This window comes from Aphis gossypii, chromosome X (genome assembly GCF_020184175.1).
Source record: "Aphis gossypii isolate Hap1 chromosome X, ASM2018417v2, whole genome shotgun sequence".
Lineage (NCBI taxonomy): Eukaryota > Metazoa > Arthropoda > Insecta > Hemiptera > Aphididae > Aphis > Aphis gossypii.
The window spans coordinates 10,704,411-10,731,838 of record NC_065533.1 but is presented as its reverse complement, the minus strand read 5'-3'; the positions used below and the strand labels follow the sequence as shown (position 1 = coordinate 10,731,838).

The following is a 27,428-nucleotide window of genomic DNA, read 5'->3' as shown; positions in this document are numbered from 1 at the left end:
TGATCGACGAACTCTTCGTCTAGATTCATGATTGCCGGGTGGGCCGCGGCGGTGGCGGAGGTCCAATACTGACAACCGTCACAATTGGGATTTCCGTCATTTTACTTGCGAATACTGAGTTGTGAGTGTTGTCGTTGTGACTATTCTCTGTTGCTATGTGTCTATGCTTAATATACTAGTCCTGGTTTGAAATACTCGATAAACGGTTAGTCAATTTTTTGTCGATGTTTACAAATCTGTTTCGTAATTGTGCGCTTTTCGACGTTTCTATAGATCATGGATTTTTATAATAAACACTTTTACCGGCTGATTCGTAGTGTGGATCCAAACGGCATGTTGAATGTGCCATTCAACGTGTTTACTGATGGAAAATGTCTTGACAGATATTTTAAGACGAATAACGATTTTCGGAAATTAGATGTGCCCTGGATGTGGTAACAAATACGAATATACTATAATACCTATATTAATATGTACCTACCATTATGATTGTTCATTAATATTGAAATTACACTTACTATTTTCGTTATACCTACCTATCGAAAAATAACGATTAATGTTAACATAAATGCGTTTTTTGATAATAAATTTGTTGTAAGGTATCTTTGAACATTAAAAACTAGGTTGTAATAAATTGGCATAATAAATGATTCTCTTAGATATTTTATAATCTATACTTTAAAATTTTATTTTATTATTTTTTTTAATGCTAATAATTAGATGATTTATGTTTTATTATAATATATTATGTTCAATATGTAGTGTGTAATAATAATTGTAAAAACCTATGTATTCTATAAACGCTCGTGCATTTTTTATTTAATTGAAAAATCATTTAAATAACTATCATATTGATTTATCATTATAATAGAATTTTCAGGTAATGCATACCAATATAATTCATGTATATTAACATTGAACTTTTTATTAGGTAGTAAAATAAAATTTTTGAACTCAAATAAAGTGTGATATAAAGTATAATTTCTATTAATTTTCTCATTTGATGTTTGATAGTTAATAGTCATTACATATATTAATAGTAGCCTTATTCACTGTGGTTTCCTTTCAATTAAAAATCAAATACCTATAAAAAAAAATATCCAATAATTAATTATTAGTTAAGATTATGAATACCTATACTTAATTTACATAAATAATATCTAGGATTCCAGAATTTCATTGCACTTATCATTTATTTTTTTTTTTTGGCCATTAAATCAGTCTTCTAATTATAGGTACCTATTTTATTTCTATTTTCTACATTTATAAAAATATGCACATAATATATTGTGTTATAACTTATAAGTTTATTTCATTTAGCCCTTTATTAAGTATAAAAAGTTAAAAATTTTCTTTTGACTTATTATTTAATATGGTTATCATTTTTATTTATTTGTATCTATGTAGTAATAAATGTAGTAATAAAATAATAGTATAATATCAAACTTTCATCAGTTAACTGGAAATAAAAAACAAACTTTTTAAATGCTTCAATCAAATAAGTCATAAGTATACCTAATATATCTATTGATTTTTGTTGATGACATATATATATGCATTTTTCTGTTTTAGTGATCAATTAATTATACTTTTGCTGAATTTTGAGGATGTAGTTGCTATTTCTTCAACCTTAACATTTTTGCAAAATGACTTTCAACGTATTAAATATCCGTTTGTTTTGATAAGTCAAGCTTATATAGGCTTAATTTTAATACATACAAATGCTACAAAAGCATATTTCAGTAAGTTTATTTTATAACTATAGAGAGTGGTTCTTTGAAGCAAGTTATGATCATTTATAATTTACCTAATGGCCTTATGCATATTAAATTCTCAAATCTTGTATAAAATGTATTTTTACACTATTCAATTTTATGGACTCAATAACATAACAGTTAACATTGACATACATATTATATTATGTCATAAATACAACAATATATTTACATATTATATTGATTGAATTATCAGATCAGGCGATGTAAAAAAAATTATCATCTTCAAATACTACTTACTTATCACTGTAAATAGTATAATTAATTTTAAGATTGTGTATTCAAATGTTATTTCTGTTCAATCTATAAATGGACTCACTAGAGTCTAGAAAACCAATTAATCCAAAAACAAATAATCAAAACTGGGATGAAACTTTCACATTTTAGATACAATATTTACAGTTTTAGTTACATATTTTTTATCTTAAGCGAGACATAGTTATTAATAGCTAGGTTTATATTATAATATTTTGTGATATGATTGATAAAGCCTATCTAGTATTTAGTAGTCTTAATCTAGTGGCCTGGATTGCTTTGTTAATTAGTTTAAAAGTATTGTATTGTCACTAATTTATGTGTAATTAAATCTTAGATTTTGATTTTCATGCAAAATGGTTTGTCAATAATTTATGCCTATAATATCTTGAGTTCTGATATTTTGTGCGTTAATAATTTCTATTGATCTTGGTTTTAAACTAACCAGTTCACTTGATTCAAGGTCTCATATTGAAATAATATGTTGTAGAGCCTTGACAATTCTTGGATTTATCAATAGACTTTTTTGGGAAGTGTTTGTGTTTAAGTCCGACTAATATTAGAAAATGTTGTGATCTTATAAAGTCCCTATAGTACTAGTGAGTCTCTACAACTTAAAAGAGTTTTGCTCTGGTTTCTTATTAGGTGTTGAACACTCTCCTTACAGTTATGTTATTAATTTAGATTAAGTCTCTAGTTAAATTTAACCGTATGTTTTACAAAGTTTCTAAAAGGTATGTTGTCAGGTTAAGTCCAGTCATTTGATTTATTATCTTTACTTGATTTCAAGGTCTCTCTTCGTTAAAATCATTCTATTTTTTTCAACTATTTGTTTGAATAATTACTTGAAAAAAAAGAACCTCTCTCTCTTGATTTATATATGTATAACTAAATAAAAATATTTAAGTTTCCTATGACTAAAAAAAATGTTTAGGTTATTGTACTAATTCAACAAAGACCTTGTACAAGAACAAAATAGCTATGTAAGTATAAATTTATATATTATTTTAAGAATTATTTATATTACTGGTCAAAGTATTTAATCTGGTGTTAGATGAAATTATTTTTGGAACCTGCATAGGATTTGTTAAGTACTTATACTAAACTTTAAGTATTAAATAAAACATTTGTCTTCGGATTGAAATGTTTATAAAACTTCTATAAACGATAGGTATAATTATGAGTACTATTAAAAATATTTGGTTTATGATTAATATCTTACTCCAATACTGATAATTATTTACACTATGACATACTATCATTATTTGAGTATTCTATAAAATGTCTAGCCATTTTTTGCCAACTAAGTTATTTAATGCAATAAAAATAATGATTCTATCTATCAACTTTACTTCAGAATGATTAGGAATTTTATAAATGCCTAATTGTATACTTTGTCTTTGTATTATGTATTTATGTCTGTTTAAATTGATTTGAATTTAGAGACAAAATTCCTAAAAAGAAACCCAAAAAGGAATCTGATGCTACGAATGAATCACATAACATAGAACATGTTCAAAGTAAATTTTTTTTTTTAATAATTGGTAAAAATTAAGCCATTATAAACTGTATATTCTTTAATTAAATTAAACTGTGTTGTTAATTGAGATGATTAACACATTTACCTATTAATGATAAATACTAATAATTTAATTCGAATCTACCTAATCTTAATATATTTTAGGCCAGAAAGTTCAATCATTAAATCAACACCAAGTATCTAGTTTAGAAACAAACCACAATGAGATGGTAGATATTCTTTTAGTAAGTCACATGTTATTATATACATAGACTTTTAGTTTTGTTGACCATTTTAGATTTTAATAGTGAAACTATTGGTTTATAATAAACATTGATTTTTGGATTTTGAATGTAAACAATAGGATAGACAGTAGGATATCACAAGTTTTACTTACTAATAACAATAATTTATAGTTATTTTATATAATTCAATGCTTTACAATTACACCAATAACAATATTTTAAAATTTTAGGTAACAATATAATGATCAATTATTTAGTCATATTTATTTTTCAATTTTTAAACTACTCAATATTTAATTTATATAAAGAGAATTATTAGTATTAATATTAAGGTGTTTTATTTGCTCTACTTTAAGTATTAGATAGTGAGTACTAGATTTATTTTATTTTAACTAATAATAAATTTAATTACTTATAGAATATAATTAATACTTTTATAAATATTTAAATTAACGATTAAATGATATTCAAATTCAAATTATCTGCTTTATTATATTTTCTATAAAGTATGAAAAAAGTATATTGTACAAATACTAGGATACTGTAATAAAACAATACATTACTAGTTAGTTAATTTTGTATATTAATTAATAATAATTACTAACTTCGTTTTATGTTTTGTTCTTTAAAATATTAATTTGTATAGAATCATCCAATGCACACTCTAAATGCTACTGAAATGGAACTACTTGAGACTAATGTTCCAAACCAAATAGTAAGTATATATAAATAATTTATGAAATATAATACTGAAGTTCCTCAAAAAAATATAGTTAAAAATTTACTAAATCAAATAAATATTTGTGTCCTTGAGTATTAGATATGTTATACAATTTTTAATTATAATGTGCTTATTATTTTTGTATAGGCTCTTAATGTGCCAATACTGCATAATCAAAGTTTGCTTAAATTGAACTCTGAAGATAATATTGGTGATGTTTATAAAATACCAGATTTAGATCAACTACATGTTAGTTAATATTTTGATATTGTTGATTTATTATTATAAATATATTATTATTTTTAGTTATTTATTCAACCAATTGAAGAGTTTCCAATTGTCAATCAAGATGTTCTAACTGAGAATCCTCTTTTACCCAAAACCAATACTAAACAACAATTAATGGACTTTGATGTACAGCCTAAAAATATAGTATCACAACAATTAATAGAACAATCACAATACACAATAAATTTACAAGACCAACAAAGCAGAATAGAACTACCTCAACATTCAACGAATTTAGAAGAACAACAATTTCAATTTAAGGTATTTTTGTATGATTTAGTGTAAAGACTGTCTTAAAATTATATCAAAATAAAACAGATTAAATAAAAAATTTTTTAGAAGATTAATGAGAATTGTACCCCTGAAAATTTAACAAATCAATCACTAAAAAGAAAAAGACCTAATATACTTCCAAAAAAAAAGGTAAGTTTCTATTAAGTAAATATAAATTAATTTGTATGATTATTACTTATTACTTATAAGTCTTATTTACTTTAGGTACTGTTAAATTTCTAAATATTTTGAATTATTTAACTATTTATTTTTCCAATTGGTAAAATATATTGAAACACTTGATTAAGTTTATTTAAATACTGTAAACACAACTAATTTTTCATAACTAAATATTAATGTATTATAGTATTCAAAAATTATACTATAATGGAGGTTATTCTATGGAGGTTAAAAATTTACATCTATGATCAGAGCTATATGGGCCTTGCGCTTTTTTTATGACATTTTGGGCCTTAGACTTACAAAAAAAGGTCTTTATTACAGGTTTCATATAAAAAATTTGCCCCAGGCCTCGCTCCACCCTAAGACCGGCTCTGACTATGATATTTCTAAGGATGATTTCAATTGAGTAAAAATAACAAAATAAATGACTATATTTTCACAAATTTTAACAGAATCTTCAAAATGCCATTAAATTATTATTAGTAGTAATAAATATAATAAATATTTTTTGATCGTAAATTATTTTATTTAGTTTAAGAAAAGACAAATTGAACAAAATAGTAAAGTACTTAGAAACAGGTTGAAGAAACTCCAAGGAGAGATGTTTGATGTAATATTTTTAACTATTATGTACAAGTAGATATTATTATTTAACTATTGTTTATTTCATTAGAGACCACTTGAATGTTTGATGTTGAAGTGTAGCAATCAATCTATAGATCATTTACCTATAAGATACGCTATGTATCGTCATAAACTTTGTATACCATTTGCTGGTCTTACGTTAAATATGGAATTGGAAGAAAACAAAGTATTGTAGATTTTAATGTATTAAAAAAAAATTATAATTTCTGTTTTTAAATCTCATAATATATCTAGATTAAATATTAACTATTTTTAAATCATTCTCAATAGTTTGTAATGATTTCATATTTATCATTAATGATAAATAATGTAAATGAAGAATAAGTTAAATTGTATTGTTTTTTATACTTAATGTCTTAGTATAATTACTATTATTTATAATTAAATAATTCTAAAATTATTTTTATAAATATTTAACAGAATTTAGGTGATATTTTTAATAATGAAATGACTATGGGTAGTTATAAAACCAACGAAGAAAAATTAAATGACTGCAACACTTCAAATATTTGGTATGTAATACATTATGTTTCTAATTTTAATATTAAAATATTTAATTTCATAATTAAGATTTATTTATTTCTGAAAACTAATAAAAAAAAAAATCAATGTAATAAAATATTAAATTTATATTTTATTTCTCTTTAGTTATTCGAATCTACTTAATTTGTAAAAATATAACAGTTATAAACTATAATCATCTTAATCTAATTATCAAAACATAATATTTAATAAGTATGGAATAACAATAATATTTATTTTTATAAAAAAATGTCTGTGTTAAATAATTGTATTTTTATTCTTTAATAATATAAATTGTATTTTTACAGTATTTATAACCATTGCAAAAACAATTCATTACCTCATTTAACCCTGCTTCCTTTAGTTGAAGAATGTAAGTAACCACTATTAATATATATTTGATATATAATGTGCAATTTATTATTAAAAATGCTTATTATAATAAAAATTACTAACCAAATTATGATTTTCTTGTATGGTTACATATTTTAATAATCTAAACCTACTTTCATACAATATATTTTTTATTAAGAATTATTTCATATCTACTTTTTCCAGCGAGTGAACATATCAATTCTGTGTATCATCGTACAAAACTGCCATTAAGCTGGTTCCAGTATGGCAGCATGTCACTTGGCGATGTGCAAAAGAATAGATTTTTATTTAGACACCATGTGTTCTCTTGCTGGAAAAAGGATAATACATTTTTCATTTTTTCTTTTAAAACTATTTAATTAAACAAAGAATAGATTAAATTATTTAATACGATTATAAAATAACTAAATATGTATATATTATTTTAAACTATTTTAATATTATCAAACAAAATGTATTCTAGGTTTAACCAATAATAGTTTAGTGTGGCGAGACACAATTAATGAGGTAAACATAATTTTTCCTATGAGCATAAAAAATTAAAATATATTTGAAAAAAATGTCATTTGAATAATAAATTGTTTGATTTTCAATCCATTCAAGTTAAAAGTATATTTTTCATATTTTAGATTAATAATAATTTGGAAGATAGTTTAAGAGAAATTTCACCTATCTCAAAAATTGACCAGACAAAGTGGAAAAATTTTAAAGATAAATTAAATTATAGAGTGAATCAAAGTTTAGTGACCCATAAAACACTAGTTGGCCCTGAAATATCTCATATAGATATACCACAACCTCTTATGGCATTTCCGTCTCTAAGTGAAGTTGATAAACTTTTAAATGGTAAAACAATAATTGAATCACACAACTCGACTGAGGGGCCTCCATTCAATGCGGAAAAAAATTGTCCCATGACTTCTTTTTCTATAATAACAAAATCTGGTTTACCTCAATTGTTACCACCTAAAGAGTCTCTGATTGATCATGTTGAATTAAACGTTGACCAAGAAAAAGATGCGATGAATCGATTTGAATCAAAAATATTGCAGAATATTCAAAAGTAGATATTTTTTTTTTATTAATTCAAATAATGTATTAAAACAAAATTATTTTATTTTATTTTTAGTGCTGTTGAACAAGTTGAAGAATTCCATCGACCATCTATTAACATTAAAAAAATAATATTCAATTTTTTAAAACAATCTTCTAACAATTGTTCACGTTTGATGTTTACTGATATTTGTCCTATTCACGTAACTAGTAGACGATATGCTATTTCAGTTTTGGTAGAGATACTGGGTTAGTATTTATACAAATTAAAATTGATATTTTTTTTATAATTATTTTTTGCTTTTATTTCCCAAGGTCTACATAAAAATGGGATTCTCAAATTAAATCAACCTCGCAAAGCAACAAACCCATCATCTATTTCAATTGAAATAATTAATTACAATTTTTTTGAATGTCCTTTTTAAATTTTATTTTTATATCGCTTTTTGCTGATATTTATATAATGATTTTTCTATACTGTTATTATTATATAATACAATTTAATAATTATTTTTCAGTATGTTAAAATGTAAAATATTAGTTCCAGTTTTAATTTTGATCTATTTTATCTATATTATTTATATTTGACTGTTTTAATAACATAACTATTAATACATTTTTTGTTTGTTTTTAATAAATTTTTCTTTTTATCATTGGGTTTTTATATTTTTAACAGTAAAATAATCTCTTAACATGCTAAGAAATGACATTTTTTCTTATTAGTTAAATTTTATTAAATTAATTATAAGACAACTTTTGATAAAAGTACACTATTAACAGCAAATATTTTTTTCATATAAATATTCAATCAAATATCAGATGATGCAATATATTAATTACATTTTGTAGTAATAATTAATATAAATATAATATAATATAATATAATAATAATAATATTAATCTTAAATAGTTTATTTTCTGAGATTATTGGAAAATCCTAAGTTTTAAGTTAATGTACTACGCCACTACGGTTATAACTATTAAATAACTTAAGTTAAATAGTTACCTTTAATAGGCTGTTATTAGTTGGCTATACTATGACCAAGTATTACTAATTAAAACTTGAAAAAAATGCTGAGAATAAAATCAATTAAGGTAAAAAATTGAATACCCTAGGTGCATTATAGAGGTTAAAAGACAAAAGTAAAAAGTTTTTGAAAAGTTAGATTTTTTCTATAGTAAAGTTGTAACTCAAAAACGAATCACTGTAAATACTTTAAATTTTCAACAAATGTTTTTATTAGCGTTATCTATAGACAATTAAGTTTTCAATATATTTTTTTGAATTGTTGATAATGGGTTCTAAAAAAACTTGAAAATTTAATACAAGGTTTTTTATAAGTGTCTCTTATTGGAGTTAAAAAAAAAAATCAAAAATTGTTACTTAGTCACAATTTTTTACTGTAAGCGTTTAAAGTTCAAATTTTTATGAAATATGTCAAAATCGCCAACATTTGGAAGTAATTTTGTAGTTGAAAATTTTTAAAATTTTAAGTAATTATATCTAAGATTAACTCAAAGTTTTCTATAAATTTTACTTTAAATAACTTAAAAGAAAACTCGAAGCGTCATTATGAGATAAGTTATGAGCGTCTGAATTGTAATTTTTACAACATAACGTAATAACAACGATTTATCCTCATACGATTTTCAATATCTGTTGTTATTCAAAAAGTATAAGTCATAGATATTTGAAACTTGCTCGGTTTTTTTTATTGGTATTTATTTTTACATAATTTAGTTTTTTAAATATTTATAGGCATCTATTCTGATGTATTCATTTTGATTAATCCATTTAAATTTCCGCGCAAATTGCATTAATGTTATCATTATAGACTCTTATAATATTAATAAATTACAGAAAATACAATTTCTTTTTAGCTTTTACCACGTTCATAATACCTGTTTAAATGTCTTTAAATGATTTAATACATATAATTTATTTAAAAACTCATTAATAAAGAACTATAAAATAACTAGCAATAAGCTCGTGTTAATTGTTTAGGTAAGGGAAAATAAAAACATGCAAATAAGTATGTTTTAAGATAAATAAATATTTGTTGTTTTAAATGTAAACAAGTGTCTTCAGCATTTTAATTACTTATACAATTGTATATTAATAATAAATCAATATTTTTAGTTCAATTTTTCCATAATTTTAAGAAGTATCTGGATAAAATAAAATTATAAGTATCATAAAAGAGTTTTCATAATTTTATTTTTATGATTTTGGTTATATTTTATTATTTCTATAAAACGTCTTTAAGGTGATGATTATCTAATATTGTTACTATACTAGGGTATTTAAGTTACAATGATAAATACAACTACTAACTTTACCATTGCAATCTCCAGTTGGAAACAGTTTTAGTAAGTTTAGCTTTGGAGTGGTTGTGTTAAGGGGATAAGTATTTTGGTTTTGAGAAATATTATTTTTACGAAACAGATATCATTTTATACAACATAAAACAATTAATTAATCAAGTTATACATTTGTTTATAGTAAATAAAATTTAAAACCAATCATTTATTAGAAATAATTGATTAATTGACACATTTCATCTCGGTTCAAAAATGTTCCTAACAAGCGGCTTCTACTGTATATTGTTTATTTACCTATTTATTTATTTTTGAATTTATTCAAATAGGTATAAGTTGTAAATATATTGAAGATTTGTAAAATAATGAATTGTTTGTTTTTGATTTTTGTGTTGACTAACTAATAATTTATTACTTTTGTTGTTTTTTATGTTTGTAAAGAAATGCCTGGTAGAAATCTTTTTTGTATAATAATAGATTATAATTTAATATTATATTTTATTGGGAAGAAAGTTAATGTTAAATTCTTATTGTCTATTTGTCTATCATCTGGATTGGAATACTTTAAAATATCTAACAGGTTGATTGCACTGATACAGAAATATAATAATATGAAATAATAGTATTTTACAGCAATTTTGGTCTTCCTCCAATACAAAAGCGTTACAATGGCTACAACACGTTGATCATGTGATTTTTCTAGTCATTCAAACTTCAAACTACATCCTAATTAGTTGTATAATCAACAAAATATTGTGTATGCACAAATGGGAGTACTCGATTATATCTTTAACATTACACTTATTATCAATAACTTACTATGTATTATACATAATACATTTATATAACATGTAATTTTAAAATACCTTATTTTAAAATTTTAAAAAACAGCCAGTATTTTTTATTAAATATATGAATTATTTATGAAAAACATTGTTTTAAATTTTCAATCATAAGCTACAAAAATTAAACATTTTAGAAATTTCCAACTACAAAATAATCAAAAAGAAGTAAAATACTTTGAAAATTATACCACGAGCAAAAAAAAGATCAAGTATTTACAAATATTTGTTTATTGTTGTGTGCCAATATCAGAAATTGAATCCAAAGTGGTATTTTAAATGAAAATTACAACTTAAGAACAAATAATGCGTTTATTGTGTATAAATGAAATACATATAACTAATATAAAGTGACGGAGTGTCGTGAAGGTGCTCCAGGTCTCTGTGGCTATGGTACATCTGCCGTTCCTGGTCTACAGGCTCCCTTATATGTGGTGCCACTCTTGTTTATATCGAACCGTAGTCCGTAGTCTTCTAGGTCAAACCAGGTGTCCTTGTAGTTGTTATTACAAATGAGTATCTATATTTGATAATATACTACAATACCACAGTATAATTATTATAATTGCAATATGAAAATACATTTTCATATGACTAAATGACCACACTCATAAATGCATTCTTATGGCAATGATTGGTGCATCTACTATCCTGACACGTGCCATGGTCATACTAACTTAGCCTTGATATCTCGTAGCCCATAACATTATAAATAACAATAAAAAATTAAAAAGCTTATAAAAAATATATTAATATATATGATCTTTAAGTAAGCTCATTTTGTTTATTGGTATGGAATCTTGAAAGATATTTTGGATATAAAAATAAACAGTTTTACAAATTTTTGTAACTTAAAATGAATTTTGCCAACATTTAAAAAAAATATATTGTCTATGTAATTTTGATATGCTAGACAATTTCTATAAAATTCTACCAAAAACTTTTATCAAAACAAATCCCATACCTCGTATTCAAATTAAAATCTTTGAATTTTGAACAAAAATATATTTACAATTCTTTTTTTTTAATTGCGATATAAATGTATATAAAATCTTGTTGACAGTGTTTAAGTAAAATAAAAATGATATGCTTAAGTCAAAAAAGAAATTAAAAATATATTATGAAAACTTTCAAGTTTAATGATGGCACAAAATACCAAAAGATTTTGAATATCTTATTTAAAAACGTATATAGGTAAAAAATTAATCTATACTACATTCTACATTTCATAAAGTGAAAAAAAAATCATCAAATTGTAATGGGTTATTTTATGAAATAATAATAGGAAATATTTGCTTATTTAATTAATTAGTATATTATGTTGGATTAAGGCTTTGAAAGAGCAAATGTAATTCCATCTACCTGTTATCGAAACAGTCAGTTCTATTATACAGTAGGTTGCAAAAATGTAATAGGCACATGGATATTATGATTAAACAAAAACAATTTGTAAATTATGGTATTGTATTTATAGATAAACATCAAAAAGAGGAGTTGTAATTTTTACACAAAAGTTAAAATAAAATGCACATCATAGTTTTATTAGGTAAAAACTAGCAAACATTTTAGTTTAATAACTGCGTCCAAATAGTGTAAATGACCCAGCTGTTAGTCCGCATTCTGGATGTATACATTGATCATTGGATTTTAATTGTTCATCTCCCTTAGGTTGTTCAAATGGTACGCATAATGATTTTGCTCCCATTGTTGAAGCTCCAACTTCTGCGGTACCATCATCCCTATAAAATATTTAGTATAAAAAGATAAAATTATAGTAAATCTCAAACTCATTAACTCATATAAATGCATTTTCATACAATGTGGTATCACGTTTGATGTTATCCTCGCAGTTAGGACGTCCACAGAACGGAATCAATAATAAACGTTTTGCTGCTAAATGTGCAGCACATTCAGACCATTTACGACATATTACAACATTTTCTTTCAATTCCTTTTCTGCTTTAGCGTACATATCTTGCTGTATTTGATTCAATAATTCAGTTATTCTTACAACCATCTTATCATTTCCATCATTATCTTTTGAACATCCTTCTAAGGAAATAGTTAGTTTCTCTCCACTATCTCGCCGTACAGCTACCATTTGGTTTCGATCCAAGTCTTTTGGTCCAATTTCCAACCTCAATGGAACTCCCTAAAATTAGATTTCACAATATTACCTTATTTACATCACACATGATTTGAAATTAAATAAATACCTTTAACTCCCAATGGTTGAACTTCCATCCAGGTGAATAATTATCTCGTAAGTCTGTATCTGCTCTGATTATTGTCGAAGACTTATGATGTTGGGCAACACTATTGTCATTATTATCATCATCATCTATTAAATTATTTCCTTTCAAGCGGTTGCATACATCTAAACAGGTTTTAGTCAAATTCTCTTTGACTTCGTTTGCTGTACTAGCGCCTACACCACATGGTACTATAATTACCTAGATTTAAATTGTAACTTGTTTAATTAAGTAGTAATCAAAAGCTAATTTTAAAGCAATAATAAATTTCGGAAAAAATTTATACCTGAATAGACGCTATGCGTGGAGGTAAGACAAGCCCACGATCATCACCATGAACCATTACCATAACACCAATTGTTCTTGTGGTCATTCCAAATGAAATCTGATGAACAAATGTTTTTTCATGTGTATCTGGATGTTCAAAATGAACATCAAACATATGAGCAAAATTGGTACCCAGGTAATGGGAAGTGGCGCCTTGAATTGCTCGACCGCTAGACGCTACGTATGCTTCACAAGTAGTAGTGAATTCTCCTCCAGCAAACTTTTCTTTTTCTGTTTTTTTACCTTTTATAACTGGTACTGCCAGAATATTCTTGTAGACATATTCATAATAACCTATAAAAATCACATATTAATAATTATTCAACTTAATAAAATAACTTAATAATTTTTAACTAACCTAATATTATTAATACATCACGTTCTGCTTCTTCTCTAGTTGCATATGCATTATGACCTTCTTGCCACAAAAACTCTCTAGTTCTCAAGAATGGTTGTGGATGTTTAAATTCCCACCTCTGAAATAAATTAATTAGATACTCAAACATGTCTCCTAAACATTTTACAAATTAACGACAAAAAATATAACGTACCACAACGCTGTTCCATTGATTGAGTTTCAAAGGCAAATCTCTATAAGACTGAATCCATTTGGCAAAAGCCGGATACATTCCTGTTTCGCTAGTTGGTCTTATAGCAATAGGCTCAGCTAAATCTGTTTCGCCAGATTTGGTAACCCAAGCAACCTAACAAGGCATTAATTCCATTAGATCAGTAAAAATGATATTTTATGTTATTGAAATTTTACCTCTGGTGCAAAATCTGCAATATGTTCTTTTTCTCTTTCTAATGCACTTTGTGATACAAACATTGGAAAGTAGCAATTGCGTACATTAAGAGGTTTTCTTTTAATCCGGGCATCAAACCATTCTTGTATTAATTCCCATATTCTATAGGCCCAAGGCCTAAGCACATAACATCCACTTACGTCATAATACTCAATCATTTCGCCTTTAACTAAGACTTGAGAATACCATTCTCCAAGATTTTCTGATACTTTTGGTACTTCTAACCCTAATTTGGTTACTTTTTTGGTGTTCGTATTATCAGTCGTTTTAGAAGTGGTCACGGCAATATTGTCTTTTTTTTTAGATTTTTTATCCTAGAATTATTAATTTTTCATGATCAATTAAACATTAAGACAATTATGAAAATATGATTTTTTATTTTAAATTGACTGACTGATGTTGTTGATGATCTGCCATTTACAGTTGGAGGTTGATATTCTTTACCAGTCATTGATTTATAATCATTTTTTAATGTTAATAGAACTTTTACTTGTTCTTCAATATCAGTCTATATAAAAAAAATATATAAATATACACATTTGAACTAATTAAACTGAAATTAAAATCCATATTTTTCAAATTTAATTCATAAATAATTTTCATCTAATTTTAGTATTTTTGCTTAAGTATTAACTATATTTTAGTTAATAGTCGATTTTGTTTTAATATAAATTGACTACTCATACGAAATTCATCTGTGTTAAATTTGGTTGCCTAATGCTAACATTTAGCATAATACGTGTGAATAATTAATATTTTTTATTTTCTGATTTAGTGAATAGATGATATTTCCAAAGCATTAAATTTACATAGCTGCCCCACCTTGCACTGCTGTTGTTTTAATCATTTATTAATAGTTAGATTTTTTTTAAACGATCCAAATTTGATTTCCTTTTCATTCTGGACCAATAACCAACAAATCATTGAATAGTGTAAATAATAAAATAGTGAAACGTTTTATACTATTATTATACTACATCAACTATCCAATAAAATACTAATTTTTAATAATAACAAATAAAGGGAACACCGATGAAAAAAATTTGATAATTATTAAAAAACTAATATCATTTTTTATTAACATAAGAATCAAAATTAGCCTTAGAGCCTATTTTACCATGCACTTTTTTATTTATCTTAACTTCTTTTTTTAATACATTCATTAAATATATACATACTTTGGAAGCATTATTGTTTTTCATTAACCGCACTTTATCTCCTTGTTCGATAATTTTCTTTACTATTTCTTCAGCAGAAGAATTACTTAGCTCAGAATCAGATTTATTAACTTGCTTTGGTGTTGGAATACCACCAGCAGGAAAGTCAACACCTGTTATACTTTTATATTCAGCTTTCAATGCAAGTAAAACTTTGACAGCTTCCCCGACATCTGCCTAATTCAATAAAAATAAAAATTAATCCAAGGAAAAAATTGCTTAGATAAGAGATGATCACCAAATATTACGTACTTTAGAAGCATTACTACTTTTCATTGATCGCACTTTATCGCCTTGTTCATTAATTTTTGTCACTATTGCATCTGCCGAAGGTTTACTTACTTCAGAATTAGACGTTTCAGCTTGCTTTGGTGTTGGAATACCACCAGCAGGAAAGTCAACACCCGTTATACTTTTATATTCAGCTTTCAATGCAAGTAAAACTTTGACAGCTTCTCCGACATCTGCCTAATTCAATAAAAATAAAAATTAATCCAAGGAAAAAATTGCTTAAATAAGAGATGATCAACAAATATTACATACTTTAGGTGCTTTACTACTTTTCATTGATCGCACTTTATCGCCTTGTTCATTAATTTTCTTTACTATTTCATTAGTAGAAGATTTACTTAGTTCAGAATCAGATTTATTAACTTGCTTTGGTGTTGGAATACCACCAGCAGGAAAGTCAACACCTGTTATACTTTTATATTCAGCTTTCAATGCAAGTAAAACTTTGACAGCTTCCCCGACATCTGCCTAATTCAATAAAAATAAAAATTAATCCAAGGAAAAAATTGCTTAGATAAGAGATGATCACCAAATATTACGTACTTTAGAAGCATTACTACTTTTCATTGATCGCACTTTATCTCCTTGTTCATTAATTTTTGTCACTATTGCATCTGCCGAAGGTTTACTTAATTCAGAATTGGACGTTTCAGCTTGCTTTGGTGTTGGAATACCACCAGCAGGAAAGTCAACACCTGTTATACTTTTATATTCGGCTTTCAATGCAAGTAAAACTTTGACAGCTTCTCCAACATCTGCCTAAATTGTTTAAAAATCAAAATTAAAATTGACTAGGTATAAAAGAAGTTATAAAATAATAATTCTAGAAAAAAAACTTTTTATGGTAATGTATAGTCAAAAAATGTTACATACTTTAGGTGCTTTACTACTTTTCATTGATCGCACTTTATCTCCTTGTTCATTAATTTTTGTCACTATTGCATCTGCCGAAGGTTTACTTAATTCAGAATTGGACGTTTCAGCTTGCTTTGGTGTTGGAATACCACCAGCAGGAAAGTCAACACCTGTTATACTTTTATACTCGGCTTTTAAAGCAAGTAAAACTTTAACAGCTTCTTCTAAGTTAGCCTGTAGTTAAAAATATGTATTAACAAAACATTCATAACATTTCAAATTACTAGTTTATTCAAATAATAAACTTATGAGTAGAACAAAGACTTTCTTGAAATTTTTATCAAATCAACGTAAACAATTATAATGTAAGACTGTAAAGATGATAAAGATTTAATCTTATCATCATAATTTGTGGGTAGTATTGATTACTATTAAGTGCATAAAAGATGTTATCAAACATTTAATAGGTTTCTTTTTATCTAAAATTGTGTATACTGTATAGCACAATACAAAATTCCAATAAAAAATTAAGTTTTTTTTATAAGCATTTATGTTTAAATTTACACTTTAAATTTTTTACAAAAATGTATGTATATTTTTTAGTATAGAAGTCCTTGCTCAACTAATATGTATAAAAATAATACAGAACATAATTATTAATAAAGTTAATAAAATTGAATTTAGTTATCCTGTAGAAAATTTAATAATCAAAACAAAAAAATTCATCATACCTTCATACATTGTACTTTATTAGCTTGATCATTTATTTGAATGATTAAAGAGTCAACATTCTTGTTTGTACTTTTCTGTAATAAAACAAGATTTTAATTATTTTATAAAATCGTAATACTAATTTATTTTTAATTAAGATAGAATACATAATTTAAAAACTTAAACAAGACAAATACATTAGCGAAATCTTTTTGTAAATAACACACAAAAAAAATATATAAATTAAACTTGGTCATTAAAAACACATTAAACATGTTTAATTTATCGAATTTTAACAACCTAAGTTTTTAAGCTCCTAATAAAATCTACACAAAAATCGAAAAATTATAAAAAAAAAATGAAATATTTAACATACTTTGCTAATAAAAACAAACATTAAAAATAAAAATTCATAAATTTATATGACAAAAATATAAATTTTAAAAAATAGAGAAAACTCATACAACACATATAATAACAAAAATCTGAGGCATAAATGAAAAACAATAGTTAAAATACCATGTTTTATACACTATAAGTTATAACTAATTATATCAATATAAGTTTTAAATTACCTTAGCATTACTTTGGGCAATTGCTACAGGAACAGTAGTTATTGGAGTTGTTTTTGTGTGACCATCAGGTATATTAAACAATACTAATGGAGTTTCTTTCCCAGAGTGAATGCTTAAAAAACCATTTATTTTTAATGAATATTTTAGCCCAAACGTTTTCCTAAACTAAAACTTACCTAAATGGCTGGTATGTTGAATCACATATAAAGTAACCTCTACGTTGTAATTGAATCACATCTCCTTTCTTTATATCTTTCAATTCCGAATCACCTAACATTTGCAATTCCCAACGACTATTTTCTGTATTTAAATAATCCTTAAAATCATCATCTTTGGCTAATACTGCTTTACTGATTAAATGATCAAAATAAACACAAACAACTGGTACCAAAATAGGCAAGACTTCTTCAGATTCTGAATTATCAGTACTAGGTAACCAAGTAACTTTAATGGTAGATTTAAAATCAGTGTTTCCAAGGTCAGACACTGCATAAATTTTCTCTATTTTATTATCTTGATTCCTAAAAGATTTAAATCACAAATGGTAATCTATAAGTGAAAAATTATAACTTCTAATTAATAACCATTACCTTTCAATACGATTTATTAAAAGATTGCCCCAGTTTATAAATGTCGCATGACGTCCAGCTTCTAATAACTCTGCATCACTATAATCTATAAGAATTTTAGGTGCTGCCCAGACACAATTTTTTAATCCTAGTTGGGAATTTTTAGGATGTCTAGGGACATTGTCAATTTTATATGCTTTTTTAACATCTTCTACCACAACTTCAACAGGTGGATAAGATAATACAGCATTTTCTTTATTTGAATTGGATAACAATAAAGTAGTATGCCTTGGTGCTATTAAATCAATGATACCGCGATTCAATGACCAAATTTTATCCCACTGCATAGCTGTAACAGTTCTGGAAGAGCCTTGGGCCACAATGAATTGTTTCAATGCTTCGACCTGCATACCTCTCCTTAATACACCACGAACAGTCGGCATGCGTGGATCATCCCTTAAAAAGAATTAATTATTATATATTTAACAAAATTAAGAACCCAACAGTAATTTCAATTTGTAAACTTTGCAAATTAAAATTAATTGTATACTATGCAATTATTAGTACATAAATTTATCAACTTTACTAACCATCCATCTACATGACCTTGTTCAACAAACCAAGTTAACTTTCTTTTCGACAGAACAGTATTAGTCATATTTAATCTTGAATATGACCACACATAAGGTCGGGTTTCATGGTTGCGAGTTCCGAGTTTTAATGCATCACAAAACCAATAATATTGTGCATCTCGATCAGTATACTCTGTGGTACGTAAACAATGAGTAACGCCTTCTAAACTATCCACAATAGGACAAGCGAAGTCATAAGTTGGATAAACTCTAAAATTAATTCAAATAAATTATTAATAAAAATAAAATATAATTACCTATTATATTAAATTTATTTTTATTTTTATTGAAATTACAGAGTTATCACTAAGTCAGATTTAAGTGGAGGCACATAGTTGTTTTTATCACATGTTTAAATTTATAAAATTAATTATACATTATACATCAAATAAGTAGAAATAATATCTTCTTGAGTGTCATACTATTATTTTATCATAAAAATTACTTTGTCAACATACTATAGACAAATTTTTTATTTCATATCCGATCATATTTCTGTATATCTAGATATCAAGGTTATTAATGACATTAAATGATTTACAGTGAAATGGGGCTATACTTTAACAATTATCATCATGAATTTTAATTAGTATGTTATCTGTTATGCGAGCTCAAATTGGAATGAAATATAACAGATGTTTTTCAAAATTTAAATACAAGCTACCAAAACCTAACTAATAAATTATCAATAGATTTTAGTTCTCTCATTTTTTTTTTTTAATTTAGAAGAATATGAATTTCAAATAATCTTATATCAACATTTTTTTAGTTTTACTAATTTGAATCGAATAGTTTACAGCATTAAAACTGCTTTGTATGCTATGTTTTTATGTCCTTACTTATACTTATCACCAGTTCTAGGATGGTGTTCTGGTTTACAACGATATATAGTAGGGTCACGCAAACATCCATTTGCCGATTGCATATCAATTTTGGCTCGAACACAACACTTTTGACCAATTTCTGTACCTAAAACCATTTGTTTCCACAACTCTAGGTTCTTCTCGATTGCTGAAATATAAGTAAACAAATTTAAAAAGTGCATAACATAATCAAAGTCCAGATAATATAAATAATACTTATAGTTAATTATTTATTTTAACAAAATTAAAAGAATGATTAAAACAATAATAACCACTGAAGTTGATCGACTCTAACATCTCTGATAAAATAAATTAGATATTATATTATTATATTGTCTAAATAATAAAATAAATAGCCATAACTTTTAGTTTATACTATAAATTATAGTAACCAAGATATTAACTTTACTTCATAACCCTGTTAAGTGCTTAAAATCATTTATTAACTGTATTTTAAGTATAATATTTAAATCATAACACTTACAGTTGTTTCGATTTATTGAATCTATCCGTTGTTCACGTTCCAAACGAATTTTATCTCCATCAGTGTCATCCACATAAGCTAAGCCTTCTTTTAACATTCCATTCTCACATATATCTAACATTTTATCAAAATGATCAGAAGTATATGTAAAAATATCAGGTTTAATTTTCAACATATCAACATCTTCTAATATAACCTTAAAATTAGAATGACCCAAATGTTAAATCTCATAGCTTACAATAATATGGTTTATATTATTTGTTTTAAAATCATTAAATTATAAATAGACAAAAAACAAATCAGAAATATTATTTTTTTACCTTCTCAAAATCTTCTTTTTCCTTTGCTGGATTTGTGTCATCAAAACGCATTATTAAACGGCCATTAAAAGCCAATTGGTAATGTTGATTTAAGAGAGCAGCTTTTGCATGTCCAATATGCAAATATCTGAAGAAAAAAAATTTAACATTATATTAAATATAATGCAAAAAACAATCCAATATTTTAATTTATGTTCTTAAGATAATTTGTTACTATAAATGTTATAAAACAAATAGGTACTAACCCACTTGCTTCTGGAGGAAATCTAACAACCACTTTTCCCATTTCAGCTCCTGGTAATTCCACAAACTTTCCTTGTTGCTTACTATTTTCTTCAACCGATTTTTGCGGTTTTGGTGGTTTTTCATTTTTTTTAGTATCTGTTTTCTTATTCTTAAGGACAGAAGTAGAACCTATATATAAATAAATATATTATTAATTATTACTAGTATTACCTAAACAAATCATTAATTGTTGAAAAAAATTAAATACTTAAGATTTAATAAATACAATACAGATTTAAGTTTTAAAATTGAGATAGGTATGAAGTAGGTAAAATAAAATGTAGAAATAACTACAATATGATAATTATAATGTAATTAGAATTTAAATAAAGGTGTGCTGTTGTTATTAAAATTAATTATAATATTCTTATTATAACACCAAAATAAATACATTTATACAAATATATAATATAAACTAAAAATATGTAATCAATTTTATAGATTATAAAATTAATCTAGGTATATTAGACTAATTTTGTACATTTTATTAAACAAAAATGAATTGATTAATAATATAAACAATAAATATTAGTCAAATACAATTACAAATGTTATAAATAGGTTAGGTATTATTAGGAAAATAAATTTGTCTATTTCAATTTTTTCGGATTGGTAAAATTATAATTACAAAACATAAAAATAAATTAGTTTCTTTGAGACTATAGCTGTAAGGTAATTATTGAACAAGTAATAAAAGAGTTAAAAGTATTTTAAGGATCATATTATAGATGATTTTGATAAATGTTCACTAAATTAAAATTCAAACTCTTTTACAAAAACTGTGTACATAAATTATTAAAATTGAATCTAACATCTTTTATAACTAGCTGATTGACAGTTATGTTAAATACTAAAATAATAATAATAATATGATAAAACATTCATCACTTAATGGTAACTATTAAGGCACTAAAATAATTTATTTAAAATATTTGTATTGTAAATACAAATAAAAGTCACATCATAGAGTATTGTAGCTCAATAATTTATAAAATTTAGCATATTTTAATAACTAGGTACCTACATTATAGATCAAAAATTACATAGAAAATTACCTTGTTTTTTTGCATTTGTGTTTTGCAAGTCTGGAGCAGCCAACTAAAAAAAACAAAAAATAATATACAGATTTGGTTTGTGTTATTGATTCAAAAAGAACCTGGATGACATATTTTTTACTGGCAAAAAAATTAAATATTAGTTGGCAGATAACTGTTATTTTAACGAACTATCGACCGATACACACAGCATTGAGATTTCATCACAGCTATGACTATTACAAAATCTAACTAAAAATTAGCGACAAATCGTATACACATACTTTCGTTGTCTACATACAAACATAATATCATTTTATCCTGAATGTATGTGTAATTATTTAAACTTTCAACTGAAAATTGGTAAAAGTCGATCATCTTACCTGCTGCTCCAGACTGGCCTGATCTTTTTCGGGAGCGTTACTCATGTTCAATGGACTAATGCCAACGAGAAATCACAAGAAACGAGAATGCCACGAAGGGGTTATAAGTCGAAAAACCCACGAATGGCGAAAGGAAGAGAAAGCAAAATTGAAAATAATGAATATTGTATGGCGATTACAGCGTGTTAGTTATTGATAACAACGACGCGTCGACGCACACACATCAACATGACGTACACATCGTGTGTGGTGTGCCGTGTGGCAAAGCATCTGCATTCTGCAAGCGTATGGCACTATCAAATTATTCCACTATCGATAGTATCCAAACATTCGTAATAAATCTGGTTCATCAAGTATTTTCAATTTTTATGGATCGTATCTAGTGAAATGCAATTATTTCATGGTGCATTGGTGCAATCAGAATTTTACGATCGGGTTAGGTTGTACTTATGGAATAAATTTATAATAATAATATCACCTTATATATTATAATATGCTTCTATCCATTTAAAGTCCGTCATTTATTACGTGCGTTATCATTGTTTATCGTTATCAATGTAACATAATATTGTATTACTCTGATTCTTCGTCCGTATTGGCGTATTATAGAAATGTAAATAAACATTTTACATCTTTATTAAGATAAACTAATAGACGTGAATTTAGAACGTTTTAGCGACGTAACTACGGGGAGGCGGAAAGTATACCGACTTTCGTCTCTGAATGTTGAATAATATTCGAATAGGATATAATATACTCGTTATTCGTCCACCGGAATCCTTAAATAATTTTAAATAATTTGTATTTATTTCTTCAGTAACATTTCAATAGGTACTACTAAAAAAATAAAAATTATTAAGTTTGAAAATCAATTCGATATTAGTTAATTGTTCGTAATATAATTGGTACCTACCAAAATAAAATAAAATACAGTTTTAGAAGCATATGAAATACCTATTCAAATCTTTTTTTAAAAATGTATATAATATTTAATATTCATATCAAAAATTTGAATATTATGTAATACCATTAGAGTTCTTCTTAAAGAATTACACAAAAAGTTGAGCATATTTCCATAATATGCTTTAAAAGCATCAAAAATTAAAATTTTAAACAAAACTGTATAGTGTATAGTGTACTGTATAGTGTTCAGTAAAATAACGATTTTACATTTTTTTTAGTAAATCAGAAAATATTATACATGAGGAGTTCAAACTTGTATAATTACATGTATTATTATATTTTACTAGGTGTATTTTCTATACTTACACAATGATATTTTCAAAATATTTAGATTAATTTTTTTAAATCGCCTATGACCTATCATTTAATTCAAATTTAACACATCCATTACAGATCTATCTAAGTACTCAATAATACATACAACTTTTACTGTACATCAGAGTGGTTGCCTAATTGCACTCTTTTGAATTTTGTTTTTCAACTGTTATGTTTCTTATTCTCCTCTAAACCTGAAAGTGTTTGAAATAATACTTTTACATATTACATGGGAAGTTTCAAAAGTTTCAAGTGATACCATATGAAAACTGAAAAAAAAAATTAAAACTTAATAATAACTACTTAAATGCCTTTAAATGATATAATACTTATAATTTATTTAAAAATACATGGTTTAATAATTAATGTGAAACTATAAAATAACAAGTAATATGCTCATGTTAATTGTATAAAGGAAAAAACATGAAAATAATTTTTTTTTTATATTTTAAAAAGTAAGTGTCTTTAGCATTTTAATTGTTTTATAAAAATGTACATTAATAATAGGATAATTTATAAATCACTCAAAAAAAAAAACAATATTTTTAGTTTAACTTTTTCCAAAATATTAATAGGTACCTATCTAAATAAAATAATAAGCAGGGCTGGGATTTGTATGCAATAAAAAATTGTAAAATATGCATTTTAATTTTTTTAAATATATACACACAAGTATAGTTACATAAAAATATATTTGTTTATTGAAATACATCAGTGATTTGGTGATTGTCATAATAATACTTAATATTATACTATTATTATATATATATATTATAATACGTATGATTGAGATTAAAAATATAAATGGTCGGTGAACGTACATAGTAGGTATAATGTACCATAAGATTGTATTTATAAAAATAAACTTTATTTTTGACCAAAAAACCAAACTATAGACTTTAATCAGTTAAATTATTATCATCTTAAATACAATAAATACGATCATACTAAATATGCAAATATATGCATTAGCTCAATATATGCAAAAACATATACTTTGCACAAACATTTATGTTTTTTTTTTTAATTTATTCAAATAGGTATAAGTTGTAAGTATATTGAAGATTTGTAAAATAATAAATTGTTCCTATTTAATTTTTGTGTTGACTAATAAGAAAAGCTAATAATTTATTACTTTTGTTGTTTGAAAAGAATTACCTAATAGAAATCTTTTGGTGTAATAATACAGATTATAATGTATTAATATTATATTATATTGGAAAGAAATTTAAAGTTAAATTCAAATTGTCTATCATCTGGATTTGGATATTTAAAAAATATTAAACAAGTTGATTGCACTGATCCAAAATTAATTTAATATGAAATCATAAAAATAAAAATAAAAAATGTGATGGTTAATTGTGAATGTCAACCTACTGCTACATGTAATTTTAATAACACAATAATTTGGTTGAAGCTGAGAATCAGAAAGTATGAAATTACTAATTTATGTACTTATAAGCAAAAGTGGTAACAAATGGTACAATAACTACCTGTTATAATTTATATTTAAATAATTTAAATAATACACGAAAATAATATGAAGGAAAACAATCTTAGGAGCAATTAGTGTCCACAAATTATAATAAAATAATATTTTAGATATTTTAGAATGTACTAGATTAAAGGCAAATGGTGTCAAATACCAAAAGAGTTCTTTGATGTCATCACTTAAACCACCTACATAATTAGGAGTTTTACAAAAACATTCTGTAGCTATATGGTCACGTTCAGTTCGAAAAGTTATCATTAACATTTCTAACCCTATAAATGTATATATATAATTATCATATTAACAAATAAAAATGTTTGAGTATATAGTTAACATGCATAATTATATTGACACCTTGAAGGAATTGATCTAATCTAGAAAATTTTGTAACTACTTGTGTAATTTTTTGATTGATGCTCTCGAGTCTGTTTTTTGTTCGATTTCCTATAACAATAAAAAAGTAAACTGAAACTAAAGTAAATATAACATTTTTTTATAATAAGTTTTTATAAATGTTTTTATTAAAAGAAGCCCGACCAGATGATCAGGCAATTAAAAAATTAATTTCTAGACTCCTTTGAGTGCTCCCATCCACGGAAATCTTTAGTAAAAGGCGAAAGATTTTTTCGTATTGAATGGGAACCGGAGTTGCTGTTTCAGTAGCGTTCGGTTCCTTATATGCGATCGGCTCTGTATCGGTGCCGTGCAGTAGACTGCTTTTCACAACACGTCGTTTTCCCGGTTTGGGCCAAAATCTGTCGAGTCGGTGATCGTCCGGACCGCGACTGGTGAAAACTTTTGGCATCGTCACGACGGCCAACAGTGAAAATCGGTGGCAGCGATTCGCCCAAAACGCCCGGAGATCGCGTCGAAAATGCATTGGCAAACAACCGTGCTCGCAAACGCCATCTGTCGACTGTCCGACAAAGTACCGAAACATCGATCGACGTAGTGTTCGTACTGTTCTTAGTGATCCCAAACGAATCGTTCCGGTCTTCCGGAAACCTTCTATACATCCGTTGCGGATTTTTCAATTAATTGAAATTGACGTAACAATAGTAAGACTGTACGAGCGAATACGATTTAATATTATTAAACACGTAGGAAGATATTATTACCTATGTAATGATTATCTATATCGAAACATACGAGCTAGTAATGTATGTATAGACCCGTGTTCAACACAATTTTTAGCACACAATTGATGTGACCAAAAACCAAACCATTTTTGATTTATCGAATAGGAAAACCTTTAAGATAAAAAATACAAAACAAAATGTATACCTACCAATAAAAGATAAATATTTAGTACAGTATTTTTTAATAGTATATATAGGTACATAAGACATATTATATTATGTCCATTTATTAGAGTTTATTTTTAATTTTGGTACCGATTTTTAGTGTCAATGTCCGCTATTTAGAAAAACCTCTATTATGTACACATATTTTTTCTGGGGAATATGTATTCACTATTGTGAGGTGTTTAATAAAGGTTTCATTGTAGTTAGGCAATTTCAATGATAATAAATAACACTAAATATTTCCATGAATTTTAATCTAGTACCTACCCTAATAAATTTTATTAAAAATTAAACCGTCTACTTATATGACTGATAGGTGATGACACCTATTTGGCGATGGTAAAAAAACATTCGACAGTCGCTGCTTATTTGTTCGATTTAGATAGCCGACGCCACTCAATTATCGTTCTATTTTTTCTTCACGTTTTTTTCAATGAATTTAATTAGGTACTAACTAATGCCATGTAGTACGACTCGCAGTAACGATTTGAGAAAAAATACGATTCCGATCCAATATCTGTACATAATCTTGTTGTTCTTTCGATCAGTAAAATGAACACGACGAAAATATGAGTTGTAATAGATATTCACCACTAGGATCACTAGTTGTACATTTAATATAATTCTAACAAACAGTACATTGTACATATTATAATATTATTTTATATAGTTGAGCGCGATCCACGAATACGTTTACTACTCTTGTGTAGGTAGAACGCACTTACTCACTGCTGG

General features: G+C 25.6%; 2 protein-coding genes and 1 non-coding gene across 11 annotated transcripts; 1 reads left to right on the top strand and 2 right to left on the bottom strand.

Moving 5' to 3' along the window:
- Nucleotides 1–198: 198 nt before the first annotated feature.
- Nucleotides 199–8,507, top strand: LOC114128957 (uncharacterized). Of its 3 annotated transcripts, none has more exons than XM_050205878.1 (17): nt 199–434; nt 1,573–1,742; nt 2,965–3,013; nt 3,474–3,550; nt 3,715–3,794; nt 4,441–4,509; nt 4,663–4,764; nt 4,822–5,064; nt 5,146–5,226; nt 5,792–5,869; nt 5,933–6,070; nt 6,325–6,416; nt 6,735–6,799; nt 7,265–7,308; nt 7,431–7,864; nt 7,931–8,103; nt 8,170–8,507. In XM_050205878.1, the coding sequence occupies exons 1-17, from the start codon at nt 277–279 to the stop codon at nt 8,277–8,279; spliced, it is 2,163 nt and encodes a 720-aa protein (XP_050061835.1). In that variant the 5' UTR covers nt 199–276; the 3' UTR covers nt 8,280–8,507. The 3 variants fall into 3 exon arrangements, with proteins under 3 accessions (XP_050061835.1, XP_050061834.1, XP_050061836.1); XM_050205877.1 differs by having other exon boundaries at nt 5,143–5,226; XM_050205879.1 differs by lacking the exons at nt 5,792–5,869; nt 5,933–6,070 and having other exon boundaries at nt 5,143–5,226.
- A 3,954-nt stretch (nt 8,508–12,461) lies between these two features.
- LOC114127485 (bifunctional glutamate/proline--tRNA ligase-like) lies at nt 12,462–22,862 on the bottom strand. 7 transcript variants are annotated; one of them, XM_050205613.1, is made up of 24 exons: nt 22,620–22,862; nt 22,258–22,300; nt 21,163–21,331; nt 20,918–21,044; nt 20,598–20,793; nt 20,090–20,261; nt 19,209–19,460; nt 18,640–19,074; nt 18,226–18,570; nt 18,050–18,161; nt 17,495–17,569; nt 16,782–16,997; nt 16,604–16,667; nt 16,161–16,312; nt 15,870–16,085; nt 15,579–15,794; nt 14,795–14,908; nt 14,361–14,714; nt 14,146–14,298; nt 13,953–14,070; nt 13,554–13,888; nt 13,232–13,468; nt 12,833–13,167; nt 12,462–12,754 (listed from the first exon to the last, which is right to left on the bottom strand). In XM_050205613.1, the coding sequence occupies exons 1-24, from the start codon at nt 22,662–22,664 to the stop codon at nt 12,586–12,588; spliced, it is 4,650 nt and encodes a 1,549-aa protein (XP_050061570.1). In that variant the 5' UTR covers nt 22,665–22,862; the 3' UTR covers nt 12,462–12,585. The 7 variants fall into 7 exon arrangements, with proteins under 7 accessions (XP_050061570.1, XP_050061567.1, XP_050061569.1 ...); XM_050205610.1 differs by having other exon boundaries at nt 16,161–16,376; nt 16,452–16,667; nt 22,620–22,861; XM_050205612.1 differs by lacking the exon at nt 16,161–16,312 and having other exon boundaries at nt 16,452–16,667.
- A 3,056-nt stretch (nt 22,863–25,918) lies between these two features.
- On the bottom strand, nt 25,919–26,040 carry LOC114126561 (U5 spliceosomal RNA). The gene has a single exon (XR_003592605.2). It is a non-coding gene; the product is annotated as a U5 spliceosomal RNA (small nuclear RNA).
- Nucleotides 26,041–27,428: the final 1,388 nt, after the last annotated feature.

Coding starts and splice junctions, on each gene's coding strand:
- LOC114127485 (XM_050205610.1), bottom strand. CDS start 22,664: ATGAGTAACGCTCCCGAAAAAGATCAGGCCAGTCTGGAGCAGCAG. Junction 14,299..14,360: donor TTGCAGATTTTGCACCAGAG/GTAAAATTTCAA, acceptor ATGCCTTGTTAG/GTTGCTTGGGTTACCAAATC. Junction 13,168..13,231: donor TCAACCATTGGGAGTTAAAG/GTATTTATTTAA, acceptor ATCTAATTTTAG/GGAGTTCCATTGAGGTTGGA.
- LOC114128957 (XM_050205877.1), top strand. CDS start 277: ATGGATTTTTATAATAAACACTTTTACCGGCTGATTCGTAGTGTGGAT. Junction 3,551..3,714: donor TAACATAGAACATGTTCAAA/GTAAATTTTTTT, acceptor AATATATTTTAG/GCCAGAAAGTTCAATCATTA. Junction 6,417..6,734: donor TGCAACACTTCAAATATTTG/GTATGTAATACA, acceptor GTATTTTTACAG/TATTTATAACCATTGCAAAA.